General features: G+C 46.0%; 1 protein-coding gene across 1 annotated transcript; it reads right to left on the reverse strand.

Annotated features, from left to right (window-relative positions):
* Positions 1 to 3,162: 3,162 nt before the first annotated feature.
* Positions 3,163 to 8,505, reverse strand: LOC310667857 (protein C10). The gene is made up of 3 exons (XM_083420883.1): positions 8,247 to 8,505; positions 5,440 to 5,616; positions 3,163 to 3,503 (listed from the first exon to the last, which is right to left on the reverse strand). Exons 1-3 carry the CDS (start codon positions 8,320 to 8,322, stop codon positions 3,355 to 3,357), a joined length of 402 nt encoding a protein of 133 aa, XP_083277009.1. The 5' UTR covers positions 8,323 to 8,505; the 3' UTR covers positions 3,163 to 3,354.
* Between the last annotated feature and the right edge of the window lie 5,451 nt (positions 8,506 to 13,956).

The raw sequence follows: 13,956 nt of genomic DNA on the forward strand, positions 1-13,956 counted from the left end.
GCTAACGGTCAGGGGTCCCTTTACCTTTACCTAGGCAAACTAAGGCCCAGGGGGCTGGATCAGGCCCAATCATCTTCTAAATCCGGTTTTTACATGAGTAGAATGTGTCTTTTTATTTAAAATGCATCTCTGGGTTATTTGCGCGGCATGGGAATTCGTTCATTTTTCCCAGCCCCCGACAAGGTCTGAGGAGCAGTGAAAAACTTTGCTGACCCCTGGGTTAAACCCTTTCCCTGTTTCTTTTCCCAGATTTTAGAAAGGGAAGAGAATTGTTTTTCATGAATATGAAAGACGTCCAGCTCTGTGACTGGATTTCTCACCTCATGTGTAATTTGGCCCTCAGACACACATAATAGGTTTCATTACCTCCAGGAGCCTTGAATCCTGTTTGGAGTTATTCCAAAGCGAAGTGCAGAGCCACTCACAAGCAACAACCAATGACAAAAGGAGCCATTTTAGCATCCTTTATGTTATAATTACCAAGCGGATGGTCACCCACCTCTTCCTTGTCTGTGTAATGGAGAATTTGATTTCCGTATAGTACTGCATTTCCCCTTGTACAAAGGATTCTGCTCTTCAGAAAGCAGGGCACCCAAAGGAGCCGCCTTGAATGGAGACAATATTTCTTGTTCCTTCATATCTTACAAACATTGATTTATGTCATTATATAGCATTGATCATCAGGGACGCGGGTGGTGCTGTGGGTTAAACCACAGAGCCTAGGACTTGCCGATCAGAAGGTCGGCGGTTCGAATCCCCGTGACGAAGTGAGCTCCCGTTGCTCGGTCCCTGCTCCTGCCAACCTATCAGCTCAAAAGCATGTCAAAGTGCAAGTAGTTAAATAGGTACCACTCCAGCAGGAAGGTAAATGGCGTTTCCGTGTGCTGCTCTGGTTCGCCAGAAGCAGTTTATTCATGCTGGCCACATGACCCGGAAGCTGTTTGCGGACAAATGCCGGCTCCTTTGGCCAATAAAGCGAGATGAGCGCCGCAACCCCAGAGACGGCCACGACTGGACCTAATGGTCAGGGATCCTTTTACCTTTATCTATAGCATTGATCACTACAGACTATAGCAAATATTTCAAGAATGTGACTTGTCTGTTCCTCCTGTTGCCCTGGTCATTCAGGAAGTTACTGAGTAATGCAGGTCCCGTCTCCCAAAGGTGCTACGGGGATTTATTTTTGTACGATGCAGCGTAACAAGTAATGGCCATGGCGTTGGAAGAAATGCTCACCAAACAAAAGTTGCTCTTGTACATAATAACTATCTTCCAGTTCATACAATATCTTTTTTTTAAAAAAACCACCTTATCTGAAGTGAGTAAGCAGTTGGCATATTATCAGATACAGATTGTGATCTGCAAGTATTAATAAATGTTCCTGATTGCTAGCGGAAATTTGCCCTTATCGTAAGCTGATTGAAGTGCGTGAAGCGATAATGGAGCTCCCATGGGCCAGGATTTGCCCTCCTGTGTGGGTCGACATGACAGAGAACTGCCTTTGGATACAAGGCAAATTTCATATCCTGTGCCAACTGTCCTGTTTCCATACATTTCTAATCATCAGGGTGCCTTGGGTTACATGCACCCTTAAATTTCAGCGTTCTGCCTCATAGGAAAGTGTCGTAACAGCTTTTCCTTGTTCTTGAATCATTATTATTCCTCTTTATATGCTTGTGTGCATATTCAGAATTCATTCTGGAAGGATTGATACATTTCTGACTGTTATGGCAACCTCTGTCTTCTCCCACCAAGGGTGATTGATGTGTGTGTGAGAGCCGTGCAACTCCCACAATCCAGCACTGTTTTGTTTATGATGCTGCCCTCTAATGTCCGGTGAATTCATTCATTTTAAAATTAGTTTTTGTTAATTTTCAAAACTGCAGAACTGCAAACAAATCTTACCAAAATGAGTAAACAGGAAAAGTTGTATGCAAAACATGAAAAACTATTGCTCATAAACTTATGCTCTTTCCTACAGTATCATTCCACTGCCCATTCCACAAAAGCACATATGCCATGCTGTGACCCTCTGAAACTCCTCCTGTCCTATTTTAAACATAGTAAGGCCTTCCCATATGGAATAAAACTTGTCCTTTTTTTATTTCTTTCCTGAGCAGGTGGAGCTTTTCAGCCAAACCAAAACCCTAACATTAGAATACCAGGTCCCAACAGTGGTTCCCTCAAAATGCTGCCGGAAAGGAATAATTCAAACAATCATTCTTGCCACCACCATCAGGAAACCATTGAGTTTGTAGTCCTTACGCTCTTTGGTTCTGGCCGTCCCAAATGTTTAGAAGCACTACTGCAGCTTTTGGTAAAAGGTATTGCAGAGTAATCTGATCTCCAGGGGTTGCTGGGGACAGAATCCCATCGAACTATTGCTATGGTAGGAGAACTCCCAAAATAAAATTATTCATGAAGTAAAATTATTTCTAGGGAGACATGAACAAATCATTATTCCCCTCCCCTTTTTTGGCCTGGTAATCAGTTTTGTAAAGGAAAAGGGTGGCGCTGTGGGTTAAACCACAGAGCCTAGGGCTTGCTGATCAGAAGGTTGGCGGTTCGAATCCCCGCGACGGGGTGAGCTCCCGTTTCTCGGTCCCTGCTCCTGCCAACATAGCAGTTCGAAAGCACGTCAAAGTGCAAGTAGATAAATAGGTACTGCTCCGGCAGGAAGGTAAACGGCATTTCCGTGTGCTGCTCTGGTTCACCAGAAGCGGCTTAGTCATGCTGGCCACATGACCAAGAAAAACTGTCTGTGGACAAACACCAGCTCCCTCGGCCAGTAAAGCGAGATGAGCGCCAAAACCCCAGTCGTTCAAAACTGGACTTAACTGCCAGGGGTCCCTTTACCTTTTTTTAAAAATCAGTTTTGCAGCATGCTTTGAAGAACTACGTTTTGCATCCTCAATTTCAGAAGATATGTGTGCACCAAATTTTACTTATCCAGACTATGGGAAATCGTTTTAAGAATTTGGATAGCCCAATAAGTGAGCCTAGATAACAATGTGCTTATTCTCCTTCTCAGGACTGAGCCGACTGATTTTATGTGTATTCCAGGTTGTATGTGTGTGTCGAGAGAACAGGAATGGAGCGCATTAAGCAAACCTCTTCTCCCACCAAGGGGCAGGACTCCATCAGAAATATGCAGGGAGATAATTTACAAACAAGCAAAATTTATTCACGAGCACAAAAAATACATAATATACGATGCAAAACAAGGACTGCTCACAGAAGTCAAAAGCATCTCTCATGACAACGGAAAGAAGACGATGTCCAAGAACCAAGTTAACACTGCCGCAAGGGCAGCAGCATAATTTAGACAGGAAAAGGCGGCAGAGGTTGCCTGCTTCATGAGGCTGCCACACCCCCGGCCCCAGTCCCATGGGGAGGCAGTGTCATTGGAGGCAGAAACATGGATTTTAGCTTCCCAGACATGCTTGCAATCTCGGGATCCTGAGACTCGTACGATTTTATCAATCGGGCAAACTTTAGGACTCCTAGGGGAAAAAGGAGGATAAAGTGAAATCCAATTTATTCACCAGAACACTAACTTTTTATTGCTTTTATCACAATGCTCCCCAACATTGCATGACAAGCAAGGAAACCTCTTTTGGCTCAGCCGAGCAATCAATGGGGCACCTTCCTTTTTTGGCCAATTCATTTTTTTAACTGATTTTCAAAAATTTTAACAAATTAATTAAAATTAAAAACAAATTTAAAAGTTGACTTCCCACCCCTTTCCAGGTGTTTCTTTTCTCTCCCTCCTTTGCTGCTCTCACAATAACACACCTTTTCCTAATTTCTATTAATTTCCCATCCTTTCTCAATTCCCACCTGCTGGAGAGGTTTCGATTCCTGCTTAGACTTTTGTTTAACTATAACATTTCCCCAGTTATTCAAGTGGAGTTATTCTTCCTTCATCTATCCATATAAACCGTAAATCACAATTTTTAAATCGTATTTCCTCCAGTGCAACTTGTTAATCTTGCCTTTATGCATTCACAACGCTATAATTAAAAGGGGTAAATTCTATAATCTTCTTTAACCCCAGCATTCTATTCAAACTTCACAATCCTCACAAACATCTGGGGAGTCTCCTGATTCTGCATGTTATGAAGTTCCCTTTAAGCAAATCAAACTTTGACAATATCCATTTCCTCAGGCTTAATCTTCTAGCTGTGTCCATGGTCAGATAATCATAATAATATTAATGTATTATTTATACCCCACCCATCTGGCTGAGTTTCCCCAGCCACTCTGGGCAGCTTCCAATCAAGTGTTAAAAACAATACAGCATTAAATATTAAAAACTTCCCTAAACAGGGCTCCCTTCAGATGTCTTTTAAAAAGAAGATAGCTGCTTATTTCCTTCACATCTGAAGGGAGGGCGTTCCACAGGGCGGGCGCCACTGCTGGGAAGGCCCTCTGTCTGGTTCCATGTAACCTCACTTCTTGCCATGAGGGAACCGCCAGAAGGCCCTCGGTGCTGGATCTCAGTGTCTAGGCTAGATGATGCGGGTGGAGACGCTCCTTCAGGTATACAGGACCGAGGCCGTTTAGGGCTTTAAAGGTCAGCACCAACACTTTGAACTATGCTCAGAAAAGTACTGGGAGCCAATGCAGATCTCTCAGGACCAGTGTTATGTGGTCCGGGTGGCCAGTCCCAGTCACCAGTCTAGCTGCCGCATTCTGGATTAATTGCAGTTTCCGTGTCATCTTCAAAGGTAGCCCCACATAGAGCGCATTGCAGTAGTCCAAGTGGGAGATAACCAGAGCATGCACCACTCTGGTGCGACAGTCCACGGGCAGGAAGGGTCTCAGCCTGCGTACCAGATGGAGCTGGTAGACAGCCGCCCTGGACACAGAATTAACCTGCGCCTCCATGGACAGCTGTGAGTCCAAAATGATGGGATGCAGCTTGCGTTTGTGTCACCTGTAATGGTTCTAGGGGTTGCTCGTGCGTAAGTTGCCGTTACTCTTGGCTAGGTTGCCTGGTTGCACCCTTTTTGTCTGGACAGCCTCAAGTTCCGTGGCTGCCTCAGTCGCTGGCAGAATCCGTCAGTGGGCGTTTCTTGAACCTCTTCCAGCATAGAAGCTGTTTGACGCCCAGTCTCCTCCTACTCTGCCTGCACAGAAGTCTTCTGCGCAAAGTGGGTGTGGGCAGCGGAGTACCTGTGCCCTCTCCGCTGGTCTCCGGCGAGGAGTCCTGGAGCCACCTCTCTGATTCCCCCATCTGCCTCCCTTCTCCACTGGTGTTACGCTGATTTCCTTCCCCAGCGGATGGGCTACCTCTCTCCCTACTGGGACCCTCTCCACCATCCCTCTGGAGCCTCCTCTCCGCCTCCAGCTCCGATGGCAGTTCCCTGACATCACCCCACAAGGAACGTGAGTCAGTCTAGCCCCTTCCCCTCCACTTCAGCACCTTGAACTCACCTTCCCCATCATTGCTGAACCCATAGGCTTTGATCACATCCTGCTGGATCTGAGTAGCCACAGGCAGCAGGAACTGGAGCATCTTCCCCATGTCATTGCAGGCGTTGTCCCTTGCCTCCTCCATGCGCTGGGCGTTTTCCGGCGAACCAAATGCCTTGATCACTTCAGCCAGAACCACTGAGGAACAAAGCAGAAGGACTGTTGCCACTAAGCCGTCACAAACCTGCGAGGAACTTCCAACATTGGAAGACTGGCAGGTCAAGATGGTGGAACACGCAGAGTTGGCAAAGTTGATGGGGGAAATCCAGAATCAGTGCGATGAACTGTTTCAAAAGGACTGGAGCAAAATTATATTTTATACGAAAGAAAATTGTAAACATCTGAAAACGTTTGTAGGTTTGAATTGAAATGTTCTGTAATGTGAATATAAGGAACTGATTTGCATATAATAAGGTGAAATATTAAAAGAAGACCGAAGGTAAAAAAGTGGTTATAGAAATGCTAAGAATTTAGTAAAAATGTTCAGAAGTCAGAAAGAGGAAGGGAAGGAGGTCGATGCTCAGTCTGAGTAATGTATCAGGTTATAGAATTATGTAACAAAATGTGAATATGATAAATATGGAAAACTAAAAAAAAATTATATAAACAAAAACCCTGGCAACCATACACACAGCAAGTGGAACATGCAAGCCATAGGCACTGACTCTATAGGGCTGAGGTGTCTTCAAGTGCCCACAAAGTCTGTTGGGACAGGTTTGTGCCACCCCAGTCTTGAGGGGCCAGGCCTTGCCACGGTGGGCCTTGCTGCTGTGGCAGCAGACCTCGCCGGGGCAGCGGACCCTCCCAATGTTGGGCAGAATTCGGCACCTCCGAGGCAGGCACATGCCTCCACTTGCTAATATTTTATCCACGAGGATCAAATCTCACCCTCGTCTCAAATTTCCTGGGATGAGTTACCTACATGCAACAGCCTTGAAGTGAGGCTCTCTGGGAAAAGGTTTCCAGTGAAGGCGATGCCAAGTTCCTGGAATAAGGAAGATTAAAACGAGGAACCAGCACCATTGTCCCTTATTTCACAGAAGATACTCTGCAACTAAACAGTCCTGTTCAAGAGAAAACTGACAGGAACCGTGGCAAAACCCCAACCCCTCCGTCTCACTGGAAAACCACGGTTAACACAACATTCAGTTTTACACTAGTCTTTCGTGCAATGGCTTTCAATTGTGTGGCTTTCAGGTAATCCTTTCCTTGTAAGCACATCAGCCATGGAACTCCTGTGTGTAGCAGAGGATTCCGGGGAGTGTTTTGAGAGTGCACACTCAGGCCCTGGTCATACATAAACACACACATCCATATTAAAGCATGTCAGGGACAATGCCAAGCTGAATCCTTCCTCCAGAGATGCTCGTTTTGCATGCACACAGATTTATTTGTTTATGAAGGGAGTACCACAAACAGTCAACCTTGAGCCTACAATGGTGCAATGCACTTTACAGCTTTACCATTTGATTCTGCTAATGCAGCAACTGTTCCCGAGTAAAAGCAGAATGCTTTCTTATGCTCATGCTGGGTCCATAAAGAAAGAAAACGTCTAGAATAACACATATCCACAGGCCTTATTTACACATCTGAATGTGTTGTGTTGGTGCACATAACGTCCTTCAGGAAAGCTCGACTGTGATCTTCTCATTAAACACCCCTAATAAGTTTCCATAGAACCAAGTTTCCAAGTCTGAAAAACTCTGCTTCTGTGCAGCGGAGAGAGCCAATCTGCAGTCCACAAATGTGTTCCACAAAGGAATTTAATCTGACCCCTGACTGCCCCTGCTATATTTTAATCAATGTATGGCAGAAGCCTTTTTTCAGGAGATTCTGAAATTATTTTCAGGAAGCTTCCACTACTAAAAACATCACATCTGCCTACGAAGGGCCATTACTGTGATGCTCTTACTGGTTTGAAAATTCTAAAGCAGTGTATATGTTGTTGTTGTTGTTGTTGTTGTTGTTGTTGTTGTTAGCTAACTTTATTAAAGAGCCTCAATATATATATAAAAAAAAAACGAAGATCATGGCTACTGGGCCCATCACCTCCTGGCAAATAGAAGGGGGGGAAATGGAGGCAGTGAGAGATTTTACTTTCTTGGGCTCCATGATCACTGTGGATGGTGACAGTAGTCATGAAATTAAAAGACGCCTGCTTCTTGGGAGAAAGGCGATGACAAACCTAGACAGCATCTTAAAAAGCAGAGACATCACCTTGCCAACAAAGGTCCGCATAGTTAAAGCTATGGTTTTCCCAGTAGTGATGTATGGAAGTGAGAGCTGGACCATCAAGAAGGCTGATCGCCGAAGAATGGATGCTTTTGAATTCTGGTGCTGGAGGAGACTCTTGAGAGTCCCATGGACTGCAAGAAGATCCAGTAGATCCATTCTGAAGGAAATCAGCCCTGAGTGCTCACTGGAAGGACAGATCCTGAAGCTGAGGCTCCAAGACTTTGGCCACCTCAGGAGAAGAGAAGACTCCCTGGAAAAGACCCTGATGTTGGGAGAGACTGAGGGCACAAGGAGAAGGGGACGACAGAGGACGAGATGGTGGGACAGTGTTCTCGAAGCTACAAACATGAGTTTGACCAAACTGCGGGAGGCAGTGGAAGACAGGAGTGCCTGGCGTGCTCTGGTCCAGGGGGTCACGAAGAGTCGGACATGACTAAATGACTAAACAACAACAATCATCATCATCATCATTATTATTAAATCTCAAACTACAGGGAGGTGGATTTCGCCCCCGATGCGCGTCCTCCTCTCACCTTTGGCTTGCTCGGCTGTTAGGGAGACGGGCTGGGCCTGGGCCGAGGCGGCCACGGGGCGCTGCAGGCTGGACATGCGGCGGCCGAGGGGAGCAGAGGCGCTGGCGGCGAAGAGGAGACCCGGGAGATCGGAGCAGGCGGCGCCGGGGCTCCCTCCGCTCCGCTCAGGCGCCGGGAGGAGCAGCCGCGCGTCTTCCTCCTTCGCCCCGCCAGGAAGACACAGCAGCTGCTTTGCAAAGCATCCCTCCCCGCCCCGGAACGTGTGGACCCGCCTTCCTACTTCCGCGCTGCAAACCGGGTTGGAAACGCCCCGCTCCGGCGATGACGTCACCTGAAAGCTAGAGGAAACCTCCCCGGGCAGGGGCAGTCTAGCTGCAGATTGTTTTGGGGGTGGCAAAGCAGCGCTTGGCTTGTTCCCTTTAGCTGCTGTTTCGTTGTTTCAGAGATTCTAATAAATGCGCAATTGATTTGTGAATCCTGCAATATGACTTCGTCTCTTTTGCTGTAATAGTGACACATAGGATTTATTTTTTTTAGTTGCTGCTTTGTTCATAGTGCTTTATAGATGACTGTTTTTTGTAACGATTGCTTAATTATTTTGTATGATTTATGCAGGGCCGGATTTAGGTCTGATGAGGCCCTAAGCTACTGAAGGTAATGAGGCCCTTTATATGTCCAGCTGTCCTTTGTCAACAACAAATTGACGCTGTTTTTTCTGTTGAGTATATTGTTGTTGTTGTTGAGTCGTTTAGTCGTGTCCGCCTCTTCGTGACCCCCTGGACCGGAGCACACCAGGCACTCCTGTCTTCCACTGCCTCCCCCAGTTTGGTCAAACTCATGCTGGTAGCTTCGAGAATACTGTCCAACTATCTCGTCCTCTGTCGCCCCCTTCTCCTTGTGCCCTCCATCTTTCCCAACAGCAGGGTCTTTTCCAGGGAGTCTTCTCTTCTCATGAGGTGGCCAAAGTCTTGGAGCCTCAGCTTCAGGATCCGTCCTTCTAGTGAGCACTCAGGGCTGATTTCCTTCAGAATGGAGAGGTTGGATCTTCTTGCAGTCCATGGGACTCTCAAGAGTCTCCTCCAGCACCATAATTCAAAAGCGTCAATTATTTGGCGATCAGCCTTCTTGATGGTCCAGCTCTCACTTCCATACATCACGACTGGGAAAACCATAGCTTTTACTATACAGACCTTTGTTGGCAAGGTGATGTCTCTGCTTTTTAAGATGCTGTCTAGGTTTGTCATTGCCTTTCTCCCAAGGAGCAGGCGTCTTTTAATTTCATGGCTGCTGTCACCATCTGCAGGGATCATAAATGCCCTATTGATTTGTTAATCCTGCAATGACTTCTTTTTTGCTGTAAAAGTGACACATAGAATTTTTTTTTAGTTGCTGCTTTGTTCATAGCGCTTTATACATGATTTTTTTGTAATGACTGGTTAATTATTTTATATGATTTATGGAGGGCCGGATTTAGGTTTGATGAGTCCCTAAGCTACTGAAGGTAATGGAGCCCTTTTTATCTCCAGCTGTCCTTTGTCAACAACAAATTGTCGCTGGTTTTTTTCTGTTGAAAATATGCTATATGGTAATTTATGGGCCTAAGAGCTATCCAAAGCCATTTGCACATTCAGAATGTAGGCACCCTATATATAGAAATGAGCAAACCAGTGATATTTTAGGGAGCAGGCGGGGCCCATGACTTACATCATAGAAGCCTACACAACACAAAACACTGCTGCTGTATGTATGTTATATTTTATTTGTTTTTTATCTTATATTTTGGAAATGTACATCCAGTTTTCTTCCCTTTGATTTTTTTTGGGGCCCCCAAGAGAGTGGGGCCCTAAACTATAGCTTGCCTAGCGTATACATAAATTTGGCCCTGGTTTTATGCCTTACTTGCGCTGTTCTGTTTTGCTCTATTATGTTACTGTTGTTTATTGCTTGTAAGCCGCCTTGGGATTCATAGAATTGTAGAGCTAGAAAGGGACCCCCAAAGGTCATCCAATCGAACCCCCTGCAATGCAGGAATTAATTTGAATGAAAAGCAGCAGAGAAATACAGTCAGTCGCACAGTCAATCAAATGGGTTGCACAGCAAGGTGCTCCTGTGGCCTGATCCTGCAGGGTTTGCTTGATGGTCTGCTGCCCTGCTGTTTTGCTCCTTCGTCTTCCTCCTCAGGCTATATAGAACGTGTCATTTTGGCTGCATGCAGGCTGTGGGTTGTCACCGGGTTCTTGTACTCCATGACCCACAGATCTGTTAGAGCCCCACATGGTGAATTTCAAAGCAAGAGGCTGACTTATTAATCAGTATTGTTTAAAAGTACCCCCCCCCCGGCGCCCCAACAATTGAAAATCCTCAATTCCAGTCTGATCTCATTTATAGGAGCACAATTCAAAGTGTTGGTGCTGACCTTTAAAGCCCTAAACGGCCTCGGCCCAGTATACCTGAAGGAGCGTCTCCACCCCCATCGTTCAGCCCGGACACTGAGGTCCAGCAACGAGGGCCATCTGGCAGTTCCCTCATTGTGAGAAACCAAGCTACAGGGAACCAGGCAGAGGGCCTTCTCGGTAGTGGCACCCGCCCTGTGGAACGCCCTCCCATCAGATGTCAAGGAAATAAACAACTATCTGACTTTTAGAAGACATATGAAGGCAGCCCTGTTTAGGGAAGCTTTTAATGTTTCATAGATTATTGTATTTTAATATTCTGTTGGAGGCTGCCCAGAGTGGCCACAGAGGCCCGGCCAGATGGGCGGGGTATAAATGATAAAGTATTATTATAGGAGACAAGAGAGATGCAGCTCTTGGTTGTACTGCCAATATGAAGGGACATGATCCGGGCTAAATCAAGCCCTTCCAGTCCTCATTGACTTAAATAGGAAGATATGCTAAAGAGATGCTTCACGTCCATTGGGCTTGAAAATAAGTTAACTCTAGTGACCATAGCTCCCCGAGAACATTTTCTCTAAGCACAATGCATGTTCCGAGGTTCTTTGGCTCAAGTATGATTTGCTCACAAGGACAGGACTTGTACCCACGTGTGAAAATACTGTATGGGGGAACCCAGGCAGGGTCACTGTTTGAAAGCTTAATCCTGCCTCTCTTCCTATTCTATGGATATGAAGGAAAGGAAATGCAATGAAAGAACACATAACGGCTTTTGTAATCTGCAGTTTCATGAGATTTAGGGTGGCTCTCCCCAGCTGCAGCAGAAAGCAGGAATCACTCGGAGCAACAAAAAGAAATCGCTTGACGTTTGTCCACCGAGAACAGAATACGGTTTAGGCGACAGTGACCAGTAATCCCTGCTTGCGGCGCAACGCAAAGCGTCAACAGTGGTGGGAAAAGCAACCGCGTTTTCTGCAGAATTTAGATTTACCCTTGAAAATGAAGCTTTGGGCACCGTAGAGCTCATATGCTAAAAGTAATGGCTTCCGCTGGACACAGTGACTTAAGGCCCACTCCCCTGCCAGTTGACGGATCCTAGGAGCTGGAATATAGGTTCGGAATTTCAAAGGTTTGGAATTTCAAAGCGGAAGAGAGATGGTTTTTAAAGCCACAGGGCTTCTTCAAAATGGGGTGCCACAGAAAAATGGAATAGCTAAATCCTTAGGGTTTCACTGGAGGTTTTTGAACGGTTGCTCCAAGTTTGATGCCCTGCATCTGAAACAACCATAAATGCAAGAGCTATGGTGCTAGTGTGCATCACAGTGCAGTATCTACACTACCTTTCACCACTTAGGTTGGAGTTCCTGGGATAGCTCAGTTGGTAGAGCATGAGGCTCTTAATTTCAGGGTCGTGGGTTCAAGTCCTACTTGGGGTGGGGATCCTTCATTGCAGCGGGTCAGACTAGAATCAGCAGTTCTCAACCTGTGGGTCCCCAGATGTTGTTGGACTACAACTCCCATCACCCCTAAGGCCAGAGCTCAGGGATGATGGGAGTTGTAGTCCAACAACATCTGGGGACCCACAGGTTAGATGATCCTTGTGGTCCCTTCCAACTCTACAATTCTGTGGCTTTTAGCCTACGAAAAGGAAGCAAGGTGTCTTGCAAGGCTGTGAAAGCACCCTCTACTTGTTCAAGAGCCTTTCCATTTCCCCCAGAAAAACCAACCATTTATGGCTGAATCGTAACAGACATTGATTGGGTTTTCTGTGAATTGATGTTTGTTCCAATTCAGTGGTGAGCAGTGGGTTGAAAAGCCTCTCCAACCCGTGCCTAGAAAGCAGAGAGACACGCAGAAGATGTGGAAAAAGATGTGCGGATGAACCCTTTGGGTGGAGGCCTGGCTCTTAAGACAGCCTCTTGTTCTTACTCAGAAGTTCCCCCACAAACCACACTGAAAGTTGTTTGGTCCACTTTTTGGGGTGGAAGCCAGCAGGCAGCTGGTTATTTTGGCTGTTGCTGGTGTACCTAATGTCCTTGTCTGTGCCATGTGCCCACACATCTCCCCAATGAACATCTGCTCGCTATGAAGAGTGCTGCTGTTGAAACATCCATTCTTGCCACCCACCAAGTGGGTAGGTGGGAGGGGAGTAAGAGGAGGGCCAAGCTCACAGGGGGCTAAAATTAAGACACTTGTTGATTTGGCATTTGATAAGCTTTGTAACTTGCTTTTTATGCACATTGTAGCATGATGCGTCACACACTCAGCTATGAGCTGCCGATTTTCCAAGTAAGAGATGAGATTAGGTCAAATGCATCTTTTACTCAGACAAGATCCACTTAACTTTTTATCATGTTAATTAATTCAATGGATCTACTCTAAGGGCTCACTCACACTTTTGCAAAACCCACATTTTTATTGTATTGTGTACCAATAAATTTCCCCACGCCCGATAGCTATTCTCGATGCTCTATGAGTGTGCCTTGCAAAAATCCGATCTCACTCACTGAATCGGATCTTATCAGATGCGTGGACAATCCAAAGAGAGGTCTTGCTTCACTTCAGTGGGCAAGATCGGATTTTTGCAAGGCAGAGCCGTGGAACAGTAAAGGAAACTCTTGGACCCACGGGAATTAATCGGTGCACAATCCGATCCAAACACGGCCAAGCAAGAGTGTGGATGAGCTGCAATTAAGTTAGCTGAATATTACTCAGAAGTTTTTAAACTGGCAGGTTTTTCCGTATTAAAGTTGAAAGTGGGCATTGTGTACTCCCTCCTTCCACGTGCATAAATCCTTGTGCAAGTAAGGGTGCTGTGGGTGAGAACGGTTTATGCATTTCAGCCCTAGAAAAAGAAATAAATTGCACCTGTTGGTCCATCACGTTATTTTACACGAGTATATGCACTGGTGCATTCTTCCACTGCACAGAAGGTATGCCTGGTGAACCCAGTCTTTTCAGTAGTTGATCTCTATCACCAGGGATGTAAAGTGAAGCGAGAGCAGCGGAAAAAACGTCCTCTATCTAAACCTCCCAAACCTGACGCTGGGGATTCCACTAATGCAAGCACAAACCAACATTCTGCTTGCTACTGGAAGAGCAGTATGAACACATAACTAAAGATTCCGTGGTGGTAGTTTGCAAGGAGGAACTGGGTTCATCCAGCCACTTGCCCAAGCACACGTCAGGAGACACTGAACTGCAGAGCTCTGGAGAAAGGAGAGCTTCAGAATAACAACACCACCCCACTCTAATCCAGAGCAACAGATCCTGTTTCCGGCAGTGTCCTGTTCCACTTCCACACTTTGCAACAAAAT

The sequence above is a fragment of the Podarcis tiliguerta genome (genome assembly GCF_965153285.1).
Source record: "Podarcis tiliguerta genome assembly, chromosome: 17".
Taxonomy (NCBI): Eukaryota; Metazoa; Chordata; class Lepidosauria; order Squamata; family Lacertidae; genus Podarcis; species Podarcis tiliguerta.